Raw genomic sequence first — 27280 nt, forward strand, 5'->3', positions numbered from 1 at the left:
CCCTCTCCCAGAACTCGCGTCCTCCCTCGCGCCGTCCCTCGCCCCGCCCCCAAGCCCTGCTAGTCCTGTCCTCCCTGGCTCTGGCGCCCCCGGAGGGCCTCCCCCTCCCCCTCTTTCCAAACTCGCGTGCCCTCCCTCCCTCCTTTCCTCGCGTCGTCCCTCGCCCCACCCCCTTCCCCTCCCCCCTCCTCCCCTCCCTCCTCTCTCACGGCCTCCCGGCCGGACCCGGCGCCTACCCGGCGGAAGGACTACAACTTCCATGATGCTCGGGGAGGCAGGGGGCGGGCCTGCCGCGCTGGTGTTTCCGGCGGCGGCGGCGGCGGCCGGGGACGGTGTGAGAGGTGGTAAGATGGCGGCGGCGGCGGTGGAGTTCCAGAGAGCCCAGTCCCTGCTCAGCACCGACCGGGAGGCCTCCATCGACATCCTGCACTCCATCGGTAAGCGCCCGGCCCTCGCCCGGCTCCGCCGCCGCTGCCGCCTCGGAGCGCGAGCCGGGGACGGGGCCGGGGCCGGGCTGGGGGCTCCGGGCGCCGCTGCTGACTCACGGTGTGTGAGGGGGCCGGGCTCGGCCGGGCCGGGGCACAGGCCGCGCCGCCGCTGCCCGGAGAGAGGGAGGGACGGACGGAGGGACGGGCGGACGGAAGCCGGGGCGCCGCCGCCGCTGCTGACTCACCCCGGGGCCCCGCCGAGGCGGCTGGCGGGACGGACCCTGGGACGGGCGGACGGACGGACGGACGTACGCGCGCTCCCGAGGGCCTCCCCCCGCGCGCGGCCGCCGTGACTTTGGCAGCTCCGGGGGCCCCCCGAGTCCTCCAGCCCGGCCGGGCCCCGGGTGCCCCGCGCCCTGGGGGCGCCGCGAGGGCTGCCCCGTGCCGGAGATCAAAGGATGTGGATTAATCGTGCAACAAGTAGCCGGGCGACTGCGGAGGCTTAGCTTGGTCACCTTCCGTGGCCCGAGGACCAGGGTGCCCCGGCCTAGCGTGGGGTGCAGAGCAGGGTCCGAGCCCCGGGCCAAGGCCGACTCCCGCAGTCTGGGTGAGGGAGGGAGGGAAGAGTGAGGGGTGGGGCGGCGTAATGCCCCCTCCCAGGAGAACCCTAGAGCCGGAACACCAGGCCGACCCACTCCCTCATTTGACCAAAGAGGAAACTGAGGCTCTCGTAGGCCGAGACTTGCCCAAGGTTCCATAGTAGTAAGCATCAGAGGTGGGATTCGAACCCAGGTTCTCCCAACTCAAGAGCATTCTCAGCTGATTTTTGTGAGAAGTTTTCCGTCTTCAAGGTCTTCAAGCTGATAGAGTATGGGAGGAGTAGGGTCCGCAGTTTCAGGTGTATTTTTTCTTCATTGGAGAAACTGAGCTAGAGTGTACTTAGAGCTTTGTGTTTCCCTGGGCTTCATAGTGGTTTAGATGGGATTGCAGTGACAACACTGTAGTTAGACTGGGTCCTGTGGTTCTAGTCCTAGGAAGAAGGCAAACTTGAGACCCAGTAGTGACACTCAGCTGCACTTTTTCCCGGCTCCATCATGGTGCATTTACTCTTGGTTTTGTCAAGTCATGGTAGCCTCTAAAATCAGTGGTAACTAATGGTAATAATTACTCTCTGGTTGGTAGTTTGGTAATAGTACTTTTATCAATAGCGGGGCTTTTTTGTTCTGCTCCGGTGGAGAAAGCACCAAGTTGTTTTAGCACAGTCTGAATCTTTTACAGAAAAACCCTCTTCAGTAAATGTTGTACAGATTGAACACTGAATCTTGATCAGTGTTCTACAGGCTGACTTGTTTTTGTTTTGTTTGGTTTGTTTTTTAACGAATGACTTGGTAGAACTGCTTGTATTTTAACATAACCTCTAGCTTCCCTATTACCTGGTCAGCATTTTTTATGTTAAGGCTTGTTGACCTTAGAGTATTAAGTATCTTGTGCATTTTGATTATAGTTTGGTGTCTGCTGAGATGGTGATTATGCTGGGCATATTTCACAGTTTTATGTTGTAGGAAATAGTTTTTTATTATCCTGCCTTGGCCAACGTAAATCTGCGGCCATGGTTAAGGATAGCTGCTACAAGCTGGCATTCTGATTTGGGGAGGAGAAAAGGGACTTCCTTTTCAAACAAGACAAGTTTTTTTTTTTTTTTTTAAACAGGTTTCCAGAGTTAAAACTTTGTATCCAACCTATTTTCATTATATAGATTGGACCTGAATTATCTTTTAGTCTTGTTTAGAATTTGCATTATTTTAGCATTGTGATTTTAAAATTTTCTCTTAATCCTGGGATAGTACATCTCATTAAGTTTTACTTCACATTGATTTGTACCTCACTCATTTTGTTAGGTAGTTAAGGATGAAGTGAGCTAAAGCTGAGTTTGCTGAGAGTGTTGGGTCTCAGTCTTCATTCAGAATTTCAAGAGGGTTTTTCATTTTTCTCCTAGTGAAACGTGACATTCAGGAAAATGATGAGGAGGCGGTGCAGGTCAAAGAGCAGAGCATCCTGGAACTGGGATCGCTTCTGGCCAAGACTGGACAGGCCGCAGGTAAGTGAGACAAATTCCAATGCCTTCTCTTGGCTCAGGAAGGAATCATTGTTTACAGTCTCATTGTATGTATCATATGAAGATGCATAGAAAGGTATACACAACTCAATTCTGTGGTTGTATGATATTTTCTGTTTTCCCAGATAAGTTTGGGAACTCTGTACGCAATAAACTCAGGTCAGAGTTTTGTTCAGGGCAAAGTTCTTACAATAACTGTCAAGTCACTATTTTGCCTTTGGTGTGATTCATGACTTTTTTTCCAATGTTTTTACTATTCTGGGACTTCACGTGCTGATCTGAAGGAGTACTCAGTGATCTCAGCAAACAACCTTGGTATGTGTATGATGGGCTTTAGGACCTTTAACCTGGCCTGTAAAATAGTTGGGACTTTGCAGTTCTGTGTGACTCACCATCCTTGCTGGTCCAAAATGAGTAAGAATCTAGTTGGCCAAAGCTTTCCTGAAACTTCTGCATTGGGACCCAGTGCTCTGTGCATGTTGCTGCTCTGAAACTACAGTTGGAGTCAGCTCATTGACTGTCAGATGCTGTATAAGGTAGAATTCTAGGTTGTTGAGAGATGCTGCAGGCACTGGTCCTGGTATGCCCTGGATTTAAGAGAGTGGTGCTGCTGCTGCTTAGGAATGGACTTTCTCAGGCTGAAGTTTGAAAAGTCCTGTTCAGTTCTTGGTGTGGAGTGAGACAGCGTTAGCACAGCTAAATCAGGTAAGTGCTGCTAATTTTAAAGGAAGTTTAAAAAAATGTGCGGAAAAAGTAACTTGATTAGTAATTTGCCCAGATCTTAATTTGATGCTTAGAAGTTGATACCCTAAGTTGGCACATTCCCTTGATTTTGATACTTTTAATGTATCAAATCAGAACAGAACTCACTTCATACAAATGGAGTTCTGTTGGTGGCTAGATGGCAAAATAATCTACAGGGTGCATTTGTGTGAAATTTGTGTCTTATTCTGTATGTGATTTCATTGTGCTTATATAGTCAGTTTTCAGTTATAAGAATTGTCTGTTAGACATTTTTAATTCTAGACCAGCTTCTATCTGCTTTTGAGCCACTTCTCCTTGCATTTAGTTGGTTATGAGCTTTAAGAATGGTGCTAAGATTTGTAGAATTAAACCATAATTAAAATAATGATTTTGTGAAAAAGGCTTTTGGTTTATCTGGTTTGATTTACTCCCATCCGTAAACCTGAATAATGAAGAATTAATGGTATGAGACATACCATTGTCAAATACTTTTCCATGAAAAAGATTGTAACTGATTCTTAAAATTTTTTGTCCCTTCTGTTCTCTCATCCATCCCACCCACTATCACTGACACTTAAGACCTGTGGAGTTGGGAAGGGTGAAAGAATAAGGGTTGCTAGGAAGTTGGCTGTTTCTGTGGTCATAGTCTAGTGAATATTGGTGTATACTCTCATGCCCCTAACAAAGTTAGGAGTCTTATTTCATTGATGTGTGTACAGCTAGATAGATTCTATCTTGTTTCTTTTTATTCTCAACTCTTTGAAGATAGGAACCATATCTTTTCTATCAGTAATTCATCAGGTACTTATGAAATCCTGTGTGCCTACTATATATGAGGTACACATAATGTGACACATCCCATGCCTACAAAGATATTTGAGTCTATTTTGGGAGACCAGATGCATTTGTGAATCCATCGGTGAACAAGGCAGTATTTTATGTATCAGCTTTACATACTAGCAGCTTTGTCCGAGAAGGTAGAAGTGATGAGGAAAGCAGCTACTTTGGATTTAATTCTGACCAACAGAGTTTGGTGATCTGGAAGTGAGTGACAGGAACCTTGGGAGAAAGTAACCAGGCCATTTTGGAGGTCAGTGTTTCAGAGGAAGGGAACATGGAAGGACATGTACCCTTGGCTTCAGGGAAGTATATTTTTGAAAAGTTAGGTATCATTTCTGTTGCTCGGGAATAGAAAAAGGAACATGGCTCAAAAGGGTTGAGAGGTACTAAACCAAGGTTGCTGACCTTATTAGCTCATTTGTCCCTGACAACACCCTAGTGAGGTGGATGCTGTACTGTTTTACAGATGAAGAACCAGGCTGAGGAATGTCAAGAGAATTGACTCTGGTCACATAGCTGGGGTCAGAGGCACGATTCTGACCCAACTTATTCTTGATTCCTCTGTCAGCACTGTATTACTTCTAATAGAAAGTTGGGAGAGAGAGCTATATGGCAGATGAAGGCAATCTAAACCTTCTTAGACTGGAATGTTGGTAGAATCAAACAAGATTACATTTATCCCGATTTAATTTTAAGCCCTACATTTAGGTTTAAGATAATTCAGTCAGTATGGAAAAGACTATTTAGTAGTTTGTGTGGAAAAGACATGGGGGGGTGGGCAGAGTTCGGTTAACCATAGGCTTAATAGGAGCCAGCAGTGTAAGCTGGCTGCTAAAAAATGGCAGTGTAGTTTTGGGGTATATGAATAGACATTTTAGGTGTGTGAAAAGAAATTTAGCTCAAGGGAGGTTTTAGTTCCCCTGTACTCTGTGCTGGTCAGACATCTGGAGCGTTGTATCCCCTTCTGAGTATTATACTGGCAAGTGGGCCATTAAGAAACCGGAGAGTCTGGAGAGTGGTGGCCAATATAGTTAGAGAGGTGTGGAAAATTGTCATATGAGGAAGGGGTTGAAGGAACTGTAATCGGGCATAGAGGAGGTGTGAGGGGAAAACTTCATAACTGCCTTCCAATACTTGAAGGTCAGTCACATGGAAGAATGCAGCAATTTGTTCTTAAGGGAAAACTGGACAAATTGTATCGAAGTTATAAGGAGGCAAATTTTTGGTTCAATGTAAAGAACCTTCTAACAATTAAGACTGTCTAGCATTGAAATGAGAAGCCACTCTAGTGAATTCCCAATCCCTGAAAATATTCAGACAGAGGCTGACTGTCAGGAAAGAGATTTCTATGTTGGGTGAAAGGCTGGACTGTTTTGCTTTTGAGTTCCTTTCCAGTTCTAGGAGTGGGCTACTCTGTAATAAAGCACTCAGTTGTGTGGTGCAGACAATAAATAACCAAAATAGAAATTAGCAAAAGGAGGTGTTTAGGGTGGTCATCAAGGAAGACTTCAGGGGAGGTAGGAACTGAGGCAGGTCTTGAGGGTCAAGAAGTGGCCCAGAGGTCATTAGAATTTCAGGTGGGAGGAGTGTTGTGACCAAAAGCATGAAAGCAGTAGTGAGAGGGGGTTCTGAGGGGACTGTTAAGGAGGCAGATCTTACTGAGAGCAGAGCGGGTTGGGCACTTGGAAAAATCAGAGTCTCGTCCCTTCTTTGCAAAGTCTCTGTAGTGTCTAATAAAGTACAATACAATATGTAATTGTGATACACTACTAATACAATACTTAAATAGCTAGCATATGCTAACTATTTAAGTCTTGGCTAATGAGGACCCCAAGGACCTAGTGGTAAGAATAGAACATGTCCCTGAACTGTGGAAGGGTAAGCTTTTTCTTGATTTGAGGAGAGGAAACAGGAAACATTAAATTGAAGACTCATCATTTGATCTCTGAATCTTCTGGATCAAGAAGATTTTGCTCTTGATTTCTGTAAATTCTTGGAGGTCTCTCTGAAATGAAAGACCATTATTCCCGGGAGTTTTAGCTGAATCATTTTCAAAGTTTCATACTTTTTACAAGCAAAATTCTTGCTTTGACTTTTTTTTTTTTTTAGGCATTTGGGTTTAAATGACTTGCCCAGGGTCACACAGCTAGTAAGTGCCAAGTGTTTTGGTCTGAGGCCAGAGTTGAACTCAGGTCCTCTTGACTTCAGGGCCAGTGCTGTATCCACTGTGCCACCTAGGTGCTCCATGACCTATTTTTTTTTAAAGAAAAACTTTCCTTTGTAACTTTGATAATACTGATCATTATTTTTGAAAGGCTTATGTTCAACAGTTTAATTATGAAGTTTTGAAAGGATGTCATAGCTCTTTAAAGGTTGACAAGCAAGAAGATAACCAGGGAGAGTAGTGGTATTCCTAAAAGAGGAAGGTAATCATGGAATTTCGGATGTGGAAAGGATCATAGGGGCTGACGTCCAGCCCAACCTGAAAAACTGATCCTTGCTACAATAAGGTGGGCTATAACTGAAGAACACTACCTAATAAAAGTGGGAGACTTAGAAATGGCAAGCCAACTGCTTAGCTCCTTCCTTCCTCTGCACTAGAACGTTTCATTTCAAGGTTGTGGGAAGGTGACAGAACCTCCCTAAGGTGAGATCTGGAAGAAAAAACGTGGAGAAATCACGTCCTCAAGACTGCTTCATATTTGCATTACATCCTGAGTGACTGACAGTTTTCTCTTTTCTGATTTGCCTTATCTGCAGAGCTTGGGGGACTCCTGAAGTACGTGCGACCCTTCTTGAACTCCATCAGCAAGGCGAAGGCGGCTCGTCTGGTCCGATCCCTGCTGGACCTCTTCCTTGACATGGAAGCAGCCACAGGGCAGGAGGTGAGTCACATTGATTGCAGGGAATAAAGGGAGAGCCAGTTTGGTTGAAACTGTTTGCTTCAAGTCTGGTGCTGTTACAGAAGGGACAGCCGGAAGGGCGGACTCGGGCCTGATCACATCAGTTTCCCTTTGTTACAGGGTATTTGATCCTTTGGGTCTGTTCCATGCTTGGCTTTGTAAGTGGAGATTGCCAGTGGTCCCTAGAATCCTCATTACATCAGGGTCAAAACCAGATTCTTGTCTTTGAGGTATTGTATTTTGCTGTGCCTTTGTAGTGTTTTCTGCTTCTGTAGTACCTTTCATCATCTGTCACAAAGCTACTTGGGAACACTAATTAACTCTTGAATTGTATCTTTTTGGAACATTTCACACCTTGGCTCTGCCTTTTATTAGGGATCAAGCATCTTTCTGTGTGCATCTGCATAGGCGTGACTAGGCCATTCTTGTCCATGAAATTAGACCAAAGGCTGTAATGAAATTAGACTTTTGGGGGTCGGTGATCTTGTTTTCAGACTTTTCCAAAGTTGACTGCCATTTTTTTTTTTCATTTTGAAGAGAAGGAAGTGAAAAAATACGAAGTTACAAAGTGAAAATCATGCTGCAGACAGTTGTGGATTAATTTTGGCACTGGTTTCTTTTTGTAGAGCTGGTGCTGTTGGGGTCCCTTGTGGAGGTGGAGCTGACTAGTGGTCCTGGGTTGTTTAAATAATTGGAATTATACCTCTGTGGTATAGGAGAGAAAGGAAAAGTCACATCGTTTTATAGGGCCATAGCTCTGTGCTGTCAGTGGTGGAAGATTTGTAGAAAGCTTTGAGCTATCGAGGTCTCATCTTGAGCCCCCGACTTTTTAAAAATATCTGATTTCTTATTGTGACATCTCTGAAGTCTAGTTAATGTGTCAGGTACTCAGAAAAAATTAATTCTGGAATAATTGATTGCCAAATTCAATTACATTGTTTTTGGCAGGGCCATATTGTGTAATAAGTTAATTCATTTACATATTCTCTTAGATGTTTGTTTTTTGGACGTTGGCATTAAAATATGTTTAATTTCAAATAAAAATAGCGATGTTAGAAGTAATCATATTCTCATTGACTTCTAATCTCTTTTCATTAATTAAGTGGTATCATTTATTTGGAATATCAGAACTTACCATAGGCTGACAGACTGATAAATGCAATGTTAATTTGGAACTCTGCACAGCAGAATTACAGAAACTGATGTGAGGGTTTTTGCCATTGCTAAGTCTCTCCTTAGAATCTTTGACATTCTCTTCTTAGCATTGAGCTGACTCATTGGAAGGGGTGGCATTTGTTGAATGAGCTGTAAGACTTCCTCTCATGCCAGTTTTGGAGGGAAATTTCTTACCTGAGTTATAACGTGGTCTTTTCCTGTGAAATGCATTCATTCATTTATTTAGTCAGCCAGCAGGCATTTATTAAGCACCTACTGTGTGCCAGGCGCTGTATGAAGCACTAGGGATACAAAGAATGGCAAAAACCAGTCCCTGCCCTCAAGGAGCTCACAATCTAATGGAGAAAAAAAAATCTAAACAACTACAGACAAGATATATACAGGGTAAATTGGTTGTAGTCTCAGAGGGAAGGCACAAAGAGTAAAGACTGGGAAAAACTTTTTGCAGAAGGTGAGACCTGAGGTGAAACTTGAAGGATGCCAGGAGGTGGAGATGAGGAGGGAGTGCATTCCAGGCATGGAGGACAGTCTGTGAAAATGCTTGGAGGTGGGAGATGAAGGAATATCATGTGTGAGAAACAGGGAGGCCAGCCTGAGCAGAGAGTATGCAGAGGGATGTGAGGTGTGAGAAAACAAAAGGGAGTAAGGGCCCAGGTTGTAAAGGAGAAGTTTGTTTTTGATCTTGAAGGTGGTAGGGAGCCATTGGAGTTTATTAAATGGAAAAGTAACCGAGTCAGACTTGTGCTTTAGGAAGATCAGTTTGACAGCTAAATGACCACTGGAGTGGGGAGAGACTTACGGCTGGCAGACCAACCAGCAGGCTGTTTTGACAGTCTGTGTGTGAGGTGATGAGGGCCTGTACCAGGGTAATAACAATGTCAGAGGAGACAAGGGGGCACATACAAGAAATATTGGGAAGGTGGCATTGTTAGGATTTGGCAGCTGTTTGGATATAGGAATGGGGTGAGAGAGAAAGAAGAGTTGAGGATGACAAACACTTAGGTTGTGAACCTTAATGATCGGGAGAATGGCTGTTCTCTTGATATTAATAGGGAAATTAGGAAGAAGAGAGGATTTAGGGCAGGGGTGAGGACCCTGCAGCCTCGAAGCCACATGTGACCCTCAAGGTCCTCAAGTGTGGCCCTTTGACTGAATCTAAACTTCACAGAACAAATCCCCTTAATGAAAGGATTTGTTCTGTAAAACTTGGACTCAATCAAACCATAAAACCTAGTCAGACTTTGGGTGGCCATATCCAAGGACCTGCAAGGCCACATGTGGCCTTGAGGTGGCAGGTTCCCTACCCCTGGTTTAGGGGAAAGAATATCAGTTGTTTTGCACATGGTAAGTTTAATATGTCTATGAGATCGAAGTTCAGGATGTTTGATAGGCAGGTGGAAATGTAATACTAGATGTCAGTGAGAATCATCTGCATGGAGATGACAATTGAATCCATAGGAGCTTATAAGATCATTATGTGAAATAGTATAGGTGGAGAAGGTCCAGGACAGAGATTTGGGGGACATCCACCATTAGTGGGTGCAATCTGGCTGAAGATCCAGCAAAAGGAGACTGAGGAAGAGCAGTCAGATAGATAGGAGGAGAGAGCAGAGAAGGATCCAAGAGAAGAGAATGATGAGCTTTGTCAAGGGCTCCAGAGAAGAAGGATGAAGATGGAGAAAATGCCATTAGAGTGAAAAATTAAGAGTTCATTAGGGACTTTGGAAAGACCAGTTACCGTTGAATTATGAAGTTGGAAGCCAGATTGCAGAGTTAAGAGAGTGACAGGCACCTCTTATAGATGGTCTTCTCAAGGAGTTTAGCTGCAAAAGGAAGGAGATACATGGGATGATAGTCAGTGGGGATAGATGGATCAAATGAGAATTTATTTTCTTTTTGGATGGGCTGGGGGAGATATGGGCATACTTGTAAGCAGTAGACAGGAACAGATTAAAGATTAGAGGAGTAATCTTGAGAAGATGGATGAATGGAATCACATGTGTATGCATCACTCAGTCGTCATGTGAGATGGGGGTGAAAGAGGAGGTAGTGGCATCTGAGTGATGTGAGCTGAGGAGGAGGAGGAGGGGAGAACCTAAGGGTCTCAGTTTTTCCATTGAGCTATGAGAGAAGGTTTTCAGCTGAGAGTATGTGTGGGAGCTATGGAAGTTTGAGGAGGGATGAAAAGGTTTGGAAGAGAGAAAGTGATTTGATTAGGGACATATAAGAAGATTGCCTTGCGGCAGTGAGGGTTCAGTTGATATCATGTAACAAATACATACTGGACATACTCAGCACAATTTCCTAATTTTCTCCGGCTTCATTGGGTAGCATGTGAGTTCATGAGCAAAGACTGGGTGGTGGTGGGAGTAATCCAAGTTCAGGGTTTGGCAGGGCAAGATCTTCAGTAAGATCATGGGGCCAGGGGTTTAAGAGAATTGAACTGGGTCACCAAAGAGTCAGCATTGGGAGAGGACAGTGTAGGTGTGATGGCTTGGGAAAGAACTAAGAAGTGAAGGGATTGGAGGTTGAATGACTGGAGGATGAAGAGAAGTTAGGAGTTGCTCGGCAGAGGGATAAGTGGAATGACAACAGATGATGAGGAGATAAAAGGATTTCAGAGTTCATGAATGTGAAAGGGGGCCGCTTATGGGTGATCAAGGGTCTCACTGGACATCTTTTTGTGTAGCGGAGGTGGGGGGAGGAGCAGGTCACGGGAAATGAGTAAGCTGAGGAATTGGGAGATTAGGGGGGTTTGAGGGAGTCTCTGTGTATATGTTGATCTCCCCTTGTCTGAGGGGAGGAGTGGGAGTGTAACTTAGGTTTGCTGAATCAATACACTTTCCATTTTGGTAGTTTTTTGGGGTGATGATTTTAGAAATTCAGAGTTGTGCAGCTTCTGAAAAATTCTTCAAGCATTTATCACTTTAAGGCAATGGCCAACAGGGATCCCTGATAAAGACCTATAACTGTTTGATTGATTTCATCTTGCTGGGACAGTACTGTGGTATTGAATACTTTTAAACTGTCACTGTTATTTGCTAAGTTTAGTCTTTTGTCTGTGACCTAATGGCCAATAAGCAGGCTGATGGAACAAGAACATATTTTTTTAGAGTTTCTCTCCTTCTAGTGGTTCTTCTGGAATCACTTAATATAATGAGAAATTTTTATTGGATAAGGCTAGGCTCTCTGCTGAGTTCCTTCCTCTCTATATGTCTGGATCTATAATGATGGTTCCCAGTTAGGAGTCGTGATACACTATACAGAACCGAAGTGATGAACGTTTTTTGTTCTTGGTGCTGGAATAAATTTGAAAAAGTTAATGGTAACAATAGGGCCAGCAGCAAAACCATTGGCCCTTTGTTTTTGGTCCTGTTTCTTTCTGCAGTTTAAGAGTCTCTGTGTTTATGGTAAGATCCAAGGACCTCTGTTTTCTTCCTATGGTCCTAAAGCTCATTCTGCATACTGAGTATTGTCTTTCCTATGTCTGTATTCCTATAGGTTCAGCTGCAGTTCTTTAAATGTCAAAATTTAGATCACTTATCTGCTTCTTAGATATTGGTTAAAAATTACTTACCCTCCAACATTGCCTCAGTGTTCCTTCTTTTGCAAGGTCCCTTTTTTGCCTAGGTAATTGATGCAACAGGAAATGCAGATGACTTAAATAAAACTTGGAAAATCTTTTTTGGTTGTAAGCTTACTAGAAATTTTGTTCAATGTATTTAATAATCAGCTAAGTTTGATATGTCCACAAGAGTGCCCATGAATTGGCTAGTTGTTCTGTCCAGAATCTGAAAGGGAAATTGCCCAGCTGGGCTTTTTGAGTCTTAGAAGCAGCTGTTAGAAACAAAAGCATTTATGTTGGAACTGTGGCTGTCTGCTCTTGACTCTCACAGTGTGTGGACATTTGGAGGAGAACATTGTTACTTTAGGTATTCATTGCAAATTTCTAGTGACTTGCTAATTCTGGGAAGGTCTTCAGAACTACCTCAAGACTCTTCCTACTGATCTTGCCAAAAGGACCTCAGCAGTAGGGGGAGGCCAAGTGAATGGTGTGCTGCTGGAGCTGTCCATTTCCCAGAAGACTACTATTTAACCAAAAGGACTTTTAATATTTAGAAAACAAAAACAACATAGTAAGGCCCCATTGTAACACAGCTTGTTACACAGCTTGGAATGTAGCAAAAATCTGGGACCAAGATGAGAAGGCACATAACAGTGTGTAGTGTTGGTATTTAGTCCTGCCCCTCAAACTAGTGTTACAAGTCGGTACTCTATGACAGGGCTGGAAGGATTTAGGATGATTGTATGTATTTTCTCTTCCCACTGTAGGTGGAGCTATGCTTAGAGTGCATTGAGTGGGCCAAATCTGAGAAGAGGACATTCTTACGTCAGGCTCTGGAGGTATGTGCCTAGCGGATGAGACATAGGCCTCAGGTAGCTCATATCTTCCTTGAATAACCAAAGGAAACGTACCTTTTTACTACCCAGATCTCCTTTATTTGGCAGAGTTGTAGATTGTATCAGGATGCTTCATTGTGAGAAGTGCCTGAATGATTAACCTGATTAGGCAAGGCTCTTGGAATTAGCCTGATAAAGGAAGATTTTGCCTTTCCTCCTTAGAAGTTCTAGAAGTCCAATTCCAGTATTGAAGGAGATTCACTATTGGGCCTAGATTTGGTAGTACTCTAGTGGCCTCATCAGTCAGTTAGCCATCCTGTACATTCTGATTTGCTGCTGTTGATCGTATCGCTTCTCAGGTTGGAATTAGTATCACCAGCAGGAATTACGTACTCATCATTAGCAGTTCGGTGACTCTTAATCTCTGATTCCTTTCTCCAGCTTTTCCCTCCCTCATATCGGTCACATTTTTATTTTCCAGGCGAGGCTGGTGTCGTTGTACTTTGATACCAAGAGGTACCAAGAAGCATTACAGTTGGGTAAGTGATCTTGTAGAAAGCAATAGGACTTCATGATAGTTCAAAGCTCAACGTGTAGTAACCCTTCCGGAAGGTTTGAAGAGACCCCCTTGCCTTAACCTTCTTAATTTAGGGATCTCAATGATAAACATCCTAATTAATCCAAATTTAGAGAAGCAAGGATGATTCTATTGTAAAAACTGAATTTTACTGATTTTTTTTTACTAAATCTTTAATTTGCACATTATCATCATCTCTGAGTCTAAAATTGTAAGTGCTGTGCTAGGGATTGTAATAACAATATCTTTTTTCACATTTGTTTTTAAAAAGTTCCACCTAGCTGGGGATGGGAAACCGACAAGTTGATGAGGACAGGGTTAAGCGAATCTTTGCTCATTGCTTCACGTGGAGTCCCTTCCTTCCTTGTGCAGTCAGTTACTGCTGAATCCACGGAGCCTTCACGCACTCTGAGCCTCAGCATTACATGCTCATGGTTCTGGGCTGTTTGAGGTGTGCGACTTCTCACCGGGGAGGCAGTGGTGATGGCAGTGGAGAGATTGTTGGGTTTGAGATCAGATGGCCCAGGTTTGAATCATACCCTGCCATTTATAGTTTGTATAACCTTGAGCAAGTCACCTCATAACTTCCCTGAGCATTGGGCTCCTCAGCTGTGAAGTGAGCGGTTGGATGAAATGGCCTTCCAGAGCCTTTTCGGCTCTAGAGCTGTGATCTTATAATCCAGATAGAAAAGAATGCTTTCCACAATTCAGTGGCTTCTTGCAAAGTCAGATGGGAGTAGTTGTTCTGGAAGGAATTATATTTGTGGGTTTACAGTTAGTTTGAATGATGGTCAGGGAAAGTGAACCAGAGGAGCTGGGTAGCTAGAGAGCTTATGTGAGTGTGGGGAGAAAAGACTGGTTGTGATGTCTCCTTGTTTTCTGTGTCAGTATGGCCTAGTTATCACTGATGGCCTGGTTAACTGATGGAGAATTAGAGCAAACAGACACTTTGGCCAGGCAGTGTCATGTAAAGTGATTTACTGTTTACCATCTGGAGAACCAGCAAACTGCGACTCAGGGAGGCTCCTGGTGACTCCTGATTTCATGGCAGACCATGGAGTCCTTGCCATCCCTCGCCCCGGTGTTGTAGGCTCACGGCTACTACGTTCAGGTTTGCAAAGCACTTTACTTACATTTTTTCATTTGATCCTCACAACAACCCGGTGAGGTAGGTGCCATTGTCCCTTTTCAACAGATGAGGAAACAGGCTGAGAAAGCTTAAGTGACTTGTCCAGAATCAAACAGCTAGTAAGTGTTTGAAGCAAGATTTTTATCTTGGCCATTCCTATTTTCAAGTCCAGTACAGTTTCCACTGTGTTACCTCGTTGGTGTTTCCATGTACATCACATGCTTCTTTCTTCTTAACTAATTGTTACTTCCATAGCTATGCATGCCAAAAGGTTTCAGGCCTCAGATTTGCCTGTTGGGATTCGGTTCCCTTGTTTTAGATGGAGAGGAAGGTTCCTTTGGAGGGACACCAAATACCTGGAGAAGCTCCGTCTCTCCTCAGCCTTTGAGTCCACTTATTTTCTCATGTACTCTGAGAAAGCTAGACAGGTGAGGTCAGGTGACAGGTGAGGTAAGGGGGCCCTGGTCTTTAGATGTGGGCATTCCTGCTATCTTTAAGTCCTAGGATGGACCTGTTTGTGAGTTCATGTTATCTTTAGAAAATGCAGAGTGCTCCAGAGAGTGCAGGTACATTAAGAACCGAATCCTTCATCTCAGCTAAAAATCTCCTTATATAGCTCTTCTTGGTTATAGACCTAATACCTCTGCTTTGAGGTACAGGCAAGACCTCATCTTAATCTGTTTTGTTTTCCCTGTAGCCCTGAGGGCACTGCCATGCGTGTACTAAGTATGCAATCACTAAACATTTATTAAGTGCCTACTATGTGCTAGGCCATGAGCTGAGGAGACATAGGGATTTAAAAGGGGCCTGGTAGAGAAGTGCTGTCAGGTGAGAGATGCTCTGAGCTCAGCCCCCTCATTAAACGGAGGCCGGGAGGCCACAGCCCCACCCTCCTGGCTGAAAAGCTGAGGAAGGTGATGAGGTGGAGTTCCAGGGCCCTTCGGTTTTGAAGGATGTTGAGGTTTTCCTAATGAGCTTTCTGGGGGCTAGGGGAGAAGTAGAGAAGGCCTAGAGTAGTGACCCCAACAATAATGAAGGGTGGGGGTGTGGAACCTTTGGTATTTGGATCCTCTACTCCTTAGGGGCCTGTGCCTAAAGGAGAAATTTCTTTGGGAGGAAGAGGGCAGCACTTAATCAGTACTTAACATGTGATGGCATGAAAGGAATCTAATAGAGGGGTTATGCATCTTTTACCTGCTAGGTTCTCAGTTGCTGAGAGAGTTAAAGAAGATGGATGACAAGGCTCTTCTGGTAGAAGTGCAGCTCTTGGAGAGTAAAACATACCATGCCCTGAGCAATCTTCCCAAAGCGCGAGCTGCCTTAACGTCTGCTCGAACCACAGCAAATGCCATCTACTGCCCTCCTAAGTTGCAGGCTACCTTGGACATGCAATCAGGTAACAGCGTCTTACCTACCTGGGGGAACCATTGTCTTGGATTTTCAATGATGCAGCTCTTTTTGATGTGTTCTCCCTCTTTCCATGGTGGACAAAATGAACTCTTTACTGTCCTGCCTTGTTCTCTGACTTTGTTTTACTATTCAGGGGTATTAGTCTTTGTGGAAGGTGGAGAAAAAGGGACTATTTGATGTGACTGTTATTTGAGGATCACTGGCACTTCACAATTCAGTTCAAGTAGGGAAAAAAAACCAAACATTAAACACTTCCTGCATTTGGAACATACCAGAAAACCCCCTTCCTAACTACCTGCTTCCAGGCACCTGACACCTTCTCTTACCTGACCAACGTGGGATCAGTGCTCATAAGTGATTAGCCAAGGACTTGACGTTCAGAGGAAGAAATTAGAAGGCGGATCCCAGAATTCTGGCTTTGGTTCAATTTTTGACTCATCCAAGATTAAAACAAATTCCTAATCTCTCTCATTTTTAATTCCTTGTTTACTTACTGGAATAGTAGCATCTCTATCCCAGGATCATTAAACTCAGATTAATGATCATTTGGAGGCCTTCTGAAGGATGCCTTTTGCCCAGTGCACACCTAAGGCCTGACACCTTGTTAGTACTAAACCGAAGGACTCAAGATGGTGGTCATTAGCCTGGAGCAACAGCCGGATTAGAGGAGTGGGGCAGTGCTCAGAGATCCTGGGTGGGTGGTGGCATGAGCACAGCCCTGCTGTTGGCCTGTCATGACCCCCTGGAGGCGTCTGGCCCTGCTTGAGCAGATCACCTGTGGATGTCATGTACCAGTGGTGTCACCTTGCTGGGTTAGCATTGGTGTTGTGTCAGTCATCCAGTTGTCTAACCTTGTCTGTAGAGTAAAATAAAAAAAAAAAATCATCAGAGACACTTAAAGCTAACCAAGGGTTACAGTGGGCCTATAATTTCTCTCCACTTTGCACCATATTTATCAGTGACTTGAAAAAAGTCATGTTTACTGGTTCTGGAAGTCATATTCTACATTTTTAACTAAATTTGACTCAATGTTTAAAATTTACCAACTTTTTTTCTATATGACTTCTTTTTAGACCTCTCTTTTCTAGTCCTTGGCAGTGAGGGTGAGGCAGTAACAGTTTGTCCAGCTGATGTAGTTTTCATTGCAGGATACCAGGGAGAAGCTGAGTGAACTCCTTGTGATTTGAATCCCCCTTTTGTGCCTAGGTATCATCCATGCAGCAGAAGAGAAGGACTGGAAAACAGCGTACTCTTATTTCTATGAGGCATTTGAAGGCTATGACTCCATTGACAGCCCCAAGGCCATCACAGCACTGAAGTACATGCTGCTTTGCAAAATCATGCTCAACACGTAGGTGCCTGAACTGAAGGGACATGGGAAGGGGCTGCAAGAGGGAATGGGGGGGAGGGCAGGGCAAGAGAAACAGGGTTAACATGCCCTCAGCAGCTTCTATTTTTGCTTAGTCCATGCCTGCCTAGTGGTAGGTGTCCAAAGCTGTTACCTAAACCCATTCTGCGAAGTTTTTCTCACATGGTGGATGCCTTGCCCTAAGAGGCAGCTGAGCATTGGGTAAGGGACAGCACTGAAGATTGAGTCCAATGGCTTGAGTTCAAGCACTCATTCTCCCCTACTCTGAGCCATGGGTTCCTCCTAAGTAAAATGAGAGGGGCTGGTCTAGATCAAACTTTGTGATCTCAGGATTCCTTTACACTGGTAAAAATTATTGAGGATCCTCCCCCAAAAGAGTTTTGTTTATGTGAGATATCTATAGATATTTACCATATTAGAAATTAAGTGTCTTTGTATTATGAAAATAGTTTTGACCTCATGGACTCCCTGAAAGGGTCTTGGGTTTAGAGGTCTTCAGACCACACTCTGAAAATGTCTGGTGTAGATGATCTCCAGGGACCATTTGAGCTCTGAATTCTGTAATACTGGTCTGGGCCCAGCTCAGTTGGGTTGTTTTCCAAAAGTTGTGGGCTCACACCACTTGAAATGGAGATAAGGAGAATATGTAATAGAGAATAAAGTATGATAGCTGGTTAAATAATGTTACTGAACAGTTCCAAGAGACTACCCAAATGTTTTGCTGTACTGAAATTTAAATTTTTTTTTTTAACGTTGAAATATCATTTGGGACTAAACACTTCATTTTATAGGGATTTTGATGTAATCGGATTTGACCTGTATCTTACTTTTGTTTTTTCCAAAGCTTCTGTCTTTGTAACAGTGCAGTGAGAAGTCGTCATAAAAATCTAGGGGCTTATTTGCATATGTAATGAACAAGTTGGATTGAGAGTCTAGGGCTGGCTCTGTTCTGGAGTCTAGTCTTGCATCTAGGGCTCAGGGAGAACCCCGGTTCAGATAGGATCGACAGGCAAGTGACCCACTAAAAGGTGTCTCTTTTTTTCCTCTAGGCCAGAAGATGTCCAAGCCTTAGTGAGCGGGAAGCTTGCACTGCGGTACGCAGGGAGGCAGGTAGGAAAGACATTTTGTGTTCTTGGTGAGCCCCCTCCGAGGCTCGGAGCTCAACTAACTGCGTACTCGGTTGGGAAGGCTGAAAAATGTGGTTGGTGCTGTGTTCTCTTATTCCCCCAGCAACTCTTTCCTTCCCCACCAATCTCAAGTCATTATGACTTTCTCTTCAATTCTTGTCCAGAGTCTGTTGTGATTGTAAGTGCGAGTAAGCACTGGGGTCTTGAAACAGGCACATGTAAGATGAACATTGGCCCCAGGCCAGGCTGGTCACCGTTACCCGACTCTAGCCTTTAGCCCGGATGGCCTGGTCGTAGTATCTCTGTGTTCAGCCTGTTAAATTGTGGGTGACCCCAGAGTGATCCAGCATGCTGCAGAGTCCTCACTGATGCTGCCTTGATCCCATGACTCGGTGCATTAGGATTACTGTGTGTTGCATCCCCCTAGAAATAATGCTGCTGCCGGCGCCACTCGGGGAGCTGTTGGTACAACTTAGTCTGTACCTTTTTGCTGGGTGTGGTTAAAAAAAGAGGGGGGACACATGCTCTTGGTTAAAGTAGCTTAATGCTGGAGTAGGGATGAATCATTCTCTTGAAAGGTGACATCCCGGTTTCTGTTAAAATTGTGCTCTCTGGTCTGCTTCTGCGCCTCCCCATCCCCCTACTTCCATCTCCTTTGATTTGAGCGAGCCTTTCTGTCCTTTTGGGTTCCAAAGACAACTGGGACAGCTGAAGGTGATCTGTCGTAGGGAACACTTAGCTCTCTAGGGAAGCGACGATACCATCAGAAAGAACCTTCCCTCTTCTCCACATAGAACCTTAATCGACTTGACTTTGAGAGGCGCTTCCAATGTCAGCCACAACCACACTCTTTATTATAGTGGTGAAAGCCTCACCACACTTACTATTTATCGGCAGTAAACCACAGAGATTCAGTGTAATGGACCGGGCATGTCCTCTTCGGTTTCTCTAGCTCTCCTTCTCTCCCTTTCTCCTCTCATACACACACCCACACTCAGAAGAGATGGGCAAAGATTGATAGAGTGAGCTTCTTGGCGGGTCAGGGGCTTCAGGGCAAAAAATTTAAGAGTCATTTTTAACCTTTTCATGAAAAGTAACTTCCCCTTTCTTGTGTATGAGCTTTCCACTGAGAATAAATACTTTCTGACTTGCCTTATGGGTGGGTAGGTGGTTGCCTTTAACACCTAACAGCCTTTAAGACTTCCTAGAATAAGAATGTTATGGTGTTACAGGTAACATAAATATTCACTTTTTAGCACTGGACCTTGTTCATAGTGGATTTCTTAGTTGTGACAGCTCACCCTAAGTCAGCCTCCCAGTACCTTGTCTAGCAAGTAGGGTAGCACCAGTAATGTTCCTGGCTCTGGACCAAACCCAGAATTCACTCTGTCTCCAAGAGTATATGTGGTGTAAATCTAGAAGGCACATGTAGAATAAGGACAATCTTTGGGGAGCAGCCTGACCTCTCAGTCCCTGGGGATGGTCTTTGGTTGATTGGCAAATAAACTGCTAACTCTGCTAAAAGAATTGTTCCTATTTTTAGCTCTGTCTATTCATTCATAAGTCTCCCAAGACCGTTGATCATGGGAAACTAGTGGGCCTGTCATTTGTGTTCTTAATTATGCTGAGGTCAGTGTCAAGTTTCTCTTATTATGCAGGTGAAGAAAGCCAGATTGAATGTTCTGTCTTTGTAGTCAAAATTTGTATGGAAATCACACTGCCAAAAAGAACAGAAGGGGAAAACACAAGAGATTTGTGTTTGGATGAGTGTGTGAGTGTGCAAAAAGATCACCTTGGCTCTTTCCTTCTTGTTTGCAGACAGAAGCATTAAAATGTGTGGCTCAGGCTAGCAAGAATCGATCGCTGGCAGACTTTGAAAAGGTGAGCTCATGGGTAGTACCAGACTGGGTTAAGAGATGGGCATGGACTTGAACAGCTAGGTGGCACAGTCGATAGAGTGCTGGCCTTGGAGTCAGGAGGAGCTGAGTTCAAATCCTACCTCAGATCCCTACTAGCTGTGTGACCCCTGGGCAAGTGATTTAACCCTGTTTGCCTCCATTCCTTCATCCATAAAATGGGCTGGAGAAGGAAATGGCAAAACTACTCTACCATCTTTGCCAAGAAAACTACATGGGGTCATGAAGAGTCGAACATGACTGAAAAACAAAAAAAATGGACTTGAAAGATTGCAGCAGAAAAGAAAGTCAGACTGTCATTTGATAATTATGCATCAATTGGCATCCGCCTCTAGGTTTGCTATCCTGAAAGAAACCTGGGAGGCACCATTATGATGCCAATACGTTTTCTTAAATCCAGAATTTAAAATTTCTCTTGCCCAGAGCAATTAATGATTTAAGTGGAAGTAATTTGCATTTTTTTCTAAATAATAAATGCTCAAAATATTTTTCTTAGAAGAAACTAAGCTTTGCTGTGAAAAATCTGTTGAAGTAAAGAATGTCTCAGGCATAAGCTAAGCCTTCCTGCTCTGTTTCCTTTGGCCTCAGTAATTATCTTCATCACCTCATGTGGCCCCTTGTTAAATCTCTTACCTCCAGAAAGTGCTTGGCCCATTCCTTGTATGGATAAAAGAAGAAATGTTGATATTTGAACATAGGCAGAAAGAAGCTGTGAGCCTCAGAATGAACTCCAGTGCATCCGTATACACATTCCATAGCACAGCGTAGAGAGGCAGCCTCTGAGCCAGAAGGGCCTGGTTTCCAGATCCCACACCCTGGAGCACTGGCTGTGTGACCCTGGACAGTCACCTGACTGCTAGTGCTCCAGGGAGGGGCTGGCTCACCTGCATTGGTGGAGGATCTTTCCTCTCTTTGGAGTTCTTTGTGCCAGGGCAGTCAGGCTCAGACGCTTAGCCCTATCCACATAAGGTGGTATTATGTACACGAGCTTCCCATGTCATAAGGAACTGCAGTTACTGGCCTTGAAAAGTTGGCTGAGACCCATGAGCTCATTTCACTTTGATTTAAGCGCTTACTATTTGCTAGGCACTGTGCTGTGTCCTGGGAATAGAAAGACAAAAACGAACCAATCCTTGCCCTCAGGGGGCTTACATTCTGTCGGAGTGGGGAGACATCATGTCCACGCTAAGTATATACACCAGTACAAGAGAATTTGTTGGGAGGCCTGCACCTCGCATTTCTGAAGGACTGTCCCCCACGGTCATTGTCTTTGGACTACTCAGAGGCCACTTCACACCCCACGGGACCCGCAGGTGGTGATGATCTTTGCCATTCTTTGTTGCTGCATTTCTCCTTAGGCACTGACAGATTACCGGGTAGAACTCCGGGATGACCCTATTATCAACACTCACCTGGCTAAGTTGTATGATAACTTATTGGAACAGAATCTGATCCGCGTGATTGAACCCTTTTCCAGAGTCCAGGTAAAACTCTCCTAAGGGCAGCAGGCAGCTGAGGGGCCGGGGTGGGTGGAAGGCTGGCATGGAGGGCAGGCCTGGATAGCTCTCAGCCTCCAGCAGCTGCCAGGGCTCACAGACTCACTGAGCCACTGATGAGAGCTCTTGGGCTTGTCCTGATTGGCTTACCTTCTGAAGGGACTCTGATGGCTAAGGGAAGTCACTGACTGTATCACTTGAAGAAGAAGAGGATGGGAAAGGGTGATGTGAGGTCAGACGGCTGCAGAGAGATAGAGAGGCTTCTGAGGACTCAGTTAGACGTGACGCCCTGGCTGGCTGGATGTTTGAGTGTTTGGGGCGTGATGTCCTGGTTTCTTAAGAGCTATAGTCTTCATTGCTACCTTTTGGTTAGCACTTGCCGTACAGTGTGAGGGCGAACCCCTGCACATGAACAATTGCGGTGCCCAAGGCCTTCCTCTCCTTGTTCTGAAGTGAGGATAGTTTTACTTGTCTGGGGGCTCCTCTCCCCTTTAGTCAGTCAGTCGCAGCCCAGAAGGTAAGGGAGCCCTGAGTGGGCCTAGAACAGTCCTAGGACAATACAATTCTGTAGTGTTCTTGGAAGATGAAAAAAATAGAGCTGTAGAGAGATATACTGAATCAGTGCTGTCCAGTTTCTTCCTCCATCCCCCTTTCCTGCCTTGTTTTGGTTGAAGGCACACATTTCTTCTTAACTGTTGCTGCCTTTGCCTTTCCTTTTAGATTGAACATATATCCAGTCTCATCAAACTCTCTAAGGTAAGTTAGTTATGTGGAGTCCTTCTGAAGCCCTGTGGGAGAGGGGCTGGGGAGTGAGAGGGGAATGTGCCATTTGTGCCTGCTTGGTCCTTCCTTAGAAGGAGGCAGCTTCTCTGTCCTGATGCTGAGGCCTGGAGTTGGCTTTGGCCCTTTCCATTAGTTCTCATATACAAACCTGGGCTATCTGGTTAGTGTCTGGAGACTCGTCTCCTTAATTCTGTGCTTCGATTTTAGGCCGACGTGGAAAGGAAACTGTCACAGATGATTCTTGACAAGAAATTTCATGGTGAGTGAGTGAACAGTTAGTTGGGGGAAAGGGGATGGGAAGGAGTAGAAGGGAACATGTTGTGATCTGTCAGTTTCCAGGTTGTTCCTCTCTGTGTCTGGGCCCTACCTTGCCCTGGGGCCCTGCAGCCCAGCCTGTGGTCCTCACTTGAGGACTGTTGCTACTTAGAAACGAGGCTAGGGCACTTCTCATAAGAATAATAGCAGCTAACATTTATAAAGTGCTTCAAAGTTTCAAAAGCACTTTCTTTATATAATGTTACTTCATTTGGTCCTCACAACAACCTTGCAAGGTAGGGGCTATTACTACTTAGCAAGTGTTCCCTGTGCTTTTTGAGAGGTATATATGCCTCAGCCTCCCCTGAGTAGCAACAGTTGTGGTGTATCGAATGTTGGATTCCCCCCCCCCCCCCCCACACACACACCCCCAGCATCTTATGTTCTCTTTGGCTCTCTGGTGGGGAGGCCTTGTCTTCTTGAGTATTGACAAGAAAGGTTCAAGGCAATATTGGTCTTAAGGCAGGGAAGTCATTATAAACTGCATGGAGATTGGGGAGATTTCTGAGGTGGAGGGTTACAGTTTTAGCTGCCTAAGTTGAAGAGGAATTTGGCATAAAAAGCCAGAGCCCTAGCTTCAGCCCCTCCATTAATGTGCCCCAGCATCACCTGCAGTCCTTGGTGAGGCAGCCTGGCCTAGGAGAGGGCTGGCCTTAAAGCCAGGAAGAGCTGGGTTCAAGTCCAGACTCTGAGCTGCGTGGGCTGTGTGACTCTGGGCTAGTCACTTCCAGGCTCCCTGGAGATTATATGTGATAGCAAAGGTGCTGACCTGCATTGAGAAGGGGAATTCCCTGTACCAGTGCAATCAGAGACACAGTCCGTAAAGAGTGGCAAGTGCTGGTGTCCAGTCTTTTGTGGAGAAAAGATATGAGAGAAGTAGGAGTGGCCAGTAAGTGTACAGTCCTAAGATGTTTTACAACCTGAACATTCAAGAATGGGTCAGGTTAGTTTGTAGATCAGTAAAGATTCAGCGAAGAGGAGGGTTTGTGGTGTGATCTCTGAGCACAGGGTCCCACAGGTTTTTTTGCCAAGGCCACGGTTAGCTTCAGCATTGTTTTGAATAGACTGTAGTCTTTGACTCGGTACTCTCATTTTTTACTAATTTCGTGAGACTCTGAATGTGTGTGTGTGTGCTTGATTAGTAAATTCATCAGGAAGGCCAGTGTGAAGGGGATACATGTGTGTGTGTGTGTGTTTCTCTCCCCATTTCTGGAGAAAGTAGAGGTAATTAATCTGATAATGTTGCAAATTCCCCATGATGGACCTTCTTCTTACGGTAGATGCCCTTGTTGTCTCTTTCCTGCAGGGATCCTGGACCAGGGGGAGGGAGTCCTGATTATTTTTGATGAACCTCCAGTAGATAAAACGTACGAAGCCGCTCTGGAGACGATTCAGAATATGAGTAAAGTAGTGGATTCACTCTACAACAAAGCCAAGAAACTGACCTAGGTGAGTGCAGGCTCCGGGACCAGGGCGAGCGACAGTGTGCTGTCTTCTGCCTGTCAAGACGAAATGCCTCCTCCTTGTGCCCCTGCGGCTTCCCCGATTGACACTGCTCTGTCTTCTCTTGCAGAGTTGGATTTGGTAGCTGTCGTTTGGAGAGTGTGTGTGGCAGGAGAGTGAAACCTTTGGGGAAAATGCTAGGAGATTTTTTTTTCTTTTTGTTCTACTTTTCGCTCGGAAAGTTTTTAAATTTCCTCATTCGGTGCATCTGTATTCCAGCCGATAGGTGTGCCAGTTTCCATGTAATCTTTACTGGCCCAACTTGGGAGTGGGGAATATTGTTTAAAAAAAAAAAAAGAAAAAAAAGAGGTTATTCTAAATAAAAAGAAAAAGGCTTACACTACCTAATAGCTGTGCTCTCTGCCTCCTGGGAGAGGGCCACGAAGGCGGGCATCATGGCCGACCACCAGGGTACAGGCTCCATCCGCCGGGCTGTCTCTCTCTCTTCTTGTCAATTGGATATTTGCTGACCGTCCAAAGCAGCCAACTTTATATTCTGTTTGTACTGAACCAAAACAAACGACGGTGTGTGTAGACTGCTCTTTTCTTTTCTATTGGAAATGAGGCATCTCAGTGTTCTTTCCCCTGCTGTGCTCCCCCCCTCCGCTTGGTCTCCCAAGAACGTGGCTCCAGCACCCTGGCCTGAAGGGCCTGGCAGCTCCAGTTTGTGGGGCCTGGAGCCGACCTCCATCACGGCCACTCAAGGGATCATTGCAGGCCCTCCAGACCCCTGGGGCCTGCTGTGCATGTGGCTCTTACTCTTTTTAAAACTCGAACAGAAAACTAGACTAGACTTCAGTGTTTTAACGGCCCCCTTTGCCCCTGGCGTACCCCAAACCCCAGTCAGTAGTGGAGGCTGTCAGATGTCTCCTCCTCTCCTTCCCCTGGCAGTCTCCGCGTGGAGGAGAGAGGCTGTTCTGAAATCGACCAGCTTCTCTCCATGTCTTCTACTCCCCTTTCTCCTGCTGTCAAATGGATTTATTCCTTTTTTAAAACAATGAACATTGGAAATGAGACTGTGGGGGTGTCTTTAGGGCTTTTCTTTTTCTTTTGTAACCATTTGGGGGGGTGGAGTGGGGGTGGGGTTTCAAATGACCTCATGTCACCCTCCCAGGGAGCTTATTTATTTACCTCTAAAAAATCAAAATTGGTGGGAGGCGGAGCACTGTATTCCAGCATGTTTTGTTTTATGATGAGATTACTCAGCAAGGTTTTAATGCCATTTGGGCAGTGTAAGCTTCTGCATCTTTGTTGTGCTGAATTCTCTTATTCTTCCTCTCATCTTTCTTACCTGTGCCCATTTTCTCTCTCTGGTCTAATCTCTTTTCATCTCTTCTGCCTCCCCCTCTCCTCCTCCTCTCTCCTTCTTTCCCTCTCTCTCTCTTTCCTTCTCTTTCTCCTACTTTCTGGCCCTTTTTCTCACCCAGATTTTCTTAATAAATTTATATTTTGTAAAAGGATTTTGTTGTACCCAGTTTTGCATCTTCACTTAATCTCTGACTGGCTACATTCCTTTCTCCATCTTCCTGTCATTCCCTGCCCTCCTCCCCCTTTCCGAATCATTTCTTTTTGTTCTTAACATCACCCCTGCCCTTTCCTTACCAGTCCCTATCATGTCCAGTCACTGTTTTGGTTTTGGCACCATCAATATCAAATGTACAAACGGTTCTTGCTAACCAACACCAGGTATATCTGATGTTCAGATGAGTTCCAATAAAAAGAATTTTTTTTTCAACCAGCGTCATTTCTTGAGTGTTGGAAACCCAGAGTGCCTTCTGGGCATTCTGAATCCCTGACACCCCTGGGTGTCTGGATGGGAATCTTGGGTCCTTGGCATTATTCTGATTAGAAAGAGATAGGTTTTTTCTGTTAATAGGAAGGGTTCATGGTGAGATATTCAGCCCAAACTGGGGTGTGGGGAGTAGCTTCTAAACTGAAATCCAGGATTTCCAGGATGGTAAGCAATCTTTGCATCTTGAGAATCCTGTAAAGCAATATTTCCCAACCTGGGTTAGCCACAGAACACTCTTGATAGGACTTGATAGGGCTTGATAGAATACAGAAATCTGAGTTCTGAGGTACTGGGCACTTTGGAGGTGAGGGTGGGTGTGGTTGGGGAAATTTTGGGGCAAAATGGAGGAAATTAAGCCTGTTTTCATACTGAAAAATTGGCACATGTCAAAAAGCATTTTCGATATGTAATTGCATGTTAGAAACATTTTAAATGGGAAATAATCATGCGTCAAATATTCTTGTGTAACTCCATTCACTTTTTTTTTTTTTTTTTTTGGAAATACTCTAAATGGACCTGGTGGGGTGGATGTAGGATGTCAGGTCAGTTAATTTTCACAAATACAGAGTATCAGGTATCTTATAGGCTAGTCTTAAGTTCCCCTATCCCCGTGTCAAGCCCCTAGCTTTCCTCATTCTTTGTTCATCACTTTCCTCCCCCATGTTTGACCTTTAAGGGAGTTGGGAAGCAACTGAAGCTTTTGTATCCGGCTCAACAAGCCCTGTTCCTTTGGGGCCTACAGGAGAAGGCTGAGGCCAGACTCACCTGTAGTCCAGGGGCTCATTGTGAAGGTCAGGCAAAGAAGATGCACGTGGTTGCCTTTAGGGGACAAGGAGGCCAAAACAGCCAAGCCATGTGGTCCCCTGGATACACGTGGTAGTTTCGTGATGTGTTGCTTAAAAGAACCACTAGATGTCGCCCTAGGATCCCATTAGGAACAAAGACTGGTTTGCTCTTGCTTGCCTTTACTGGCCAGGTAGGGAGGGCTAAGGGGCATGAAGGATGGTGAAGGGCTTCATTCTTCCCTGATTCATGGAGATGAGCCTCGGAGATCTTGCTGTGCTGGGCTCTTAGGATAGGGAAGAGAAAAGCAGGACAGCCAGAGCATTCTGCTGTGGGGTCTTTGGTCCAGAGATTTCTGGCTGCATTGTGACTCTTGTTACTTTTCCTAATCTCTCACACACACACACACAGACACACACACACAGACACACACACACACACACACACACACACACACACACACACACACACA

The 27280-nt window shown here is 45.0% G+C and overlaps 1 protein-coding gene across 1 annotated transcript; it reads left to right on the plus strand.

The window, feature by feature from the left end:
• Positions 1–244: 244 nt before the first annotated feature.
• On the plus strand, positions 245–24576 carry PSMD11 (proteasome 26S subunit, non-ATPase 11). The gene is made up of 14 exons (XM_027862114.1): positions 245–437; positions 2425–2526; positions 6889–7013; positions 12540–12611; positions 13090–13147; positions 15516–15710; positions 16931–17075; positions 18143–18203; positions 20039–20101; positions 21495–21620; positions 22353–22388; positions 22623–22674; positions 24037–24179; positions 24304–24576. The coding sequence occupies exons 1-13, from the start codon at positions 260–262 to the stop codon at positions 24177–24179; spliced, it is 1356 nt and encodes a 451-aa protein (XP_027717915.1). The 5' UTR covers positions 245–259; the 3' UTR covers positions 24304–24576.
• Positions 24577–27280: the final 2704 nt, after the last annotated feature.

The sequence above is a fragment of the Vombatus ursinus genome, unplaced genomic scaffold, assembly GCF_900497805.2.
Source record: "Vombatus ursinus unplaced genomic scaffold, bare-nosed wombat genome assembly UNPS02014768.1, whole genome shotgun sequence".
NCBI classification, from domain to species: Eukaryota; Metazoa; Chordata; class Mammalia; order Diprotodontia; family Vombatidae; genus Vombatus; species Vombatus ursinus.

Coding starts and splice junctions, on each gene's coding strand:
- PSMD11 (XM_027862114.1), top strand. CDS start 260: ATGATGCTCGGGGAGGCAGGGGGCGGGCCTGCCGCGCTGGTGTTTCCG. Junction 13,148..15,515: donor CCAAGAAGCATTACAGTTGG/GTAAGTGATCTT, acceptor TTTACCTGCTAG/GTTCTCAGTTGCTGAGAGAG. Junction 15,711..16,930: donor TACCTTGGACATGCAATCAG/GTAACAGCGTCT, acceptor TTTTGTGCCTAG/GTATCATCCATGCAGCAGAA.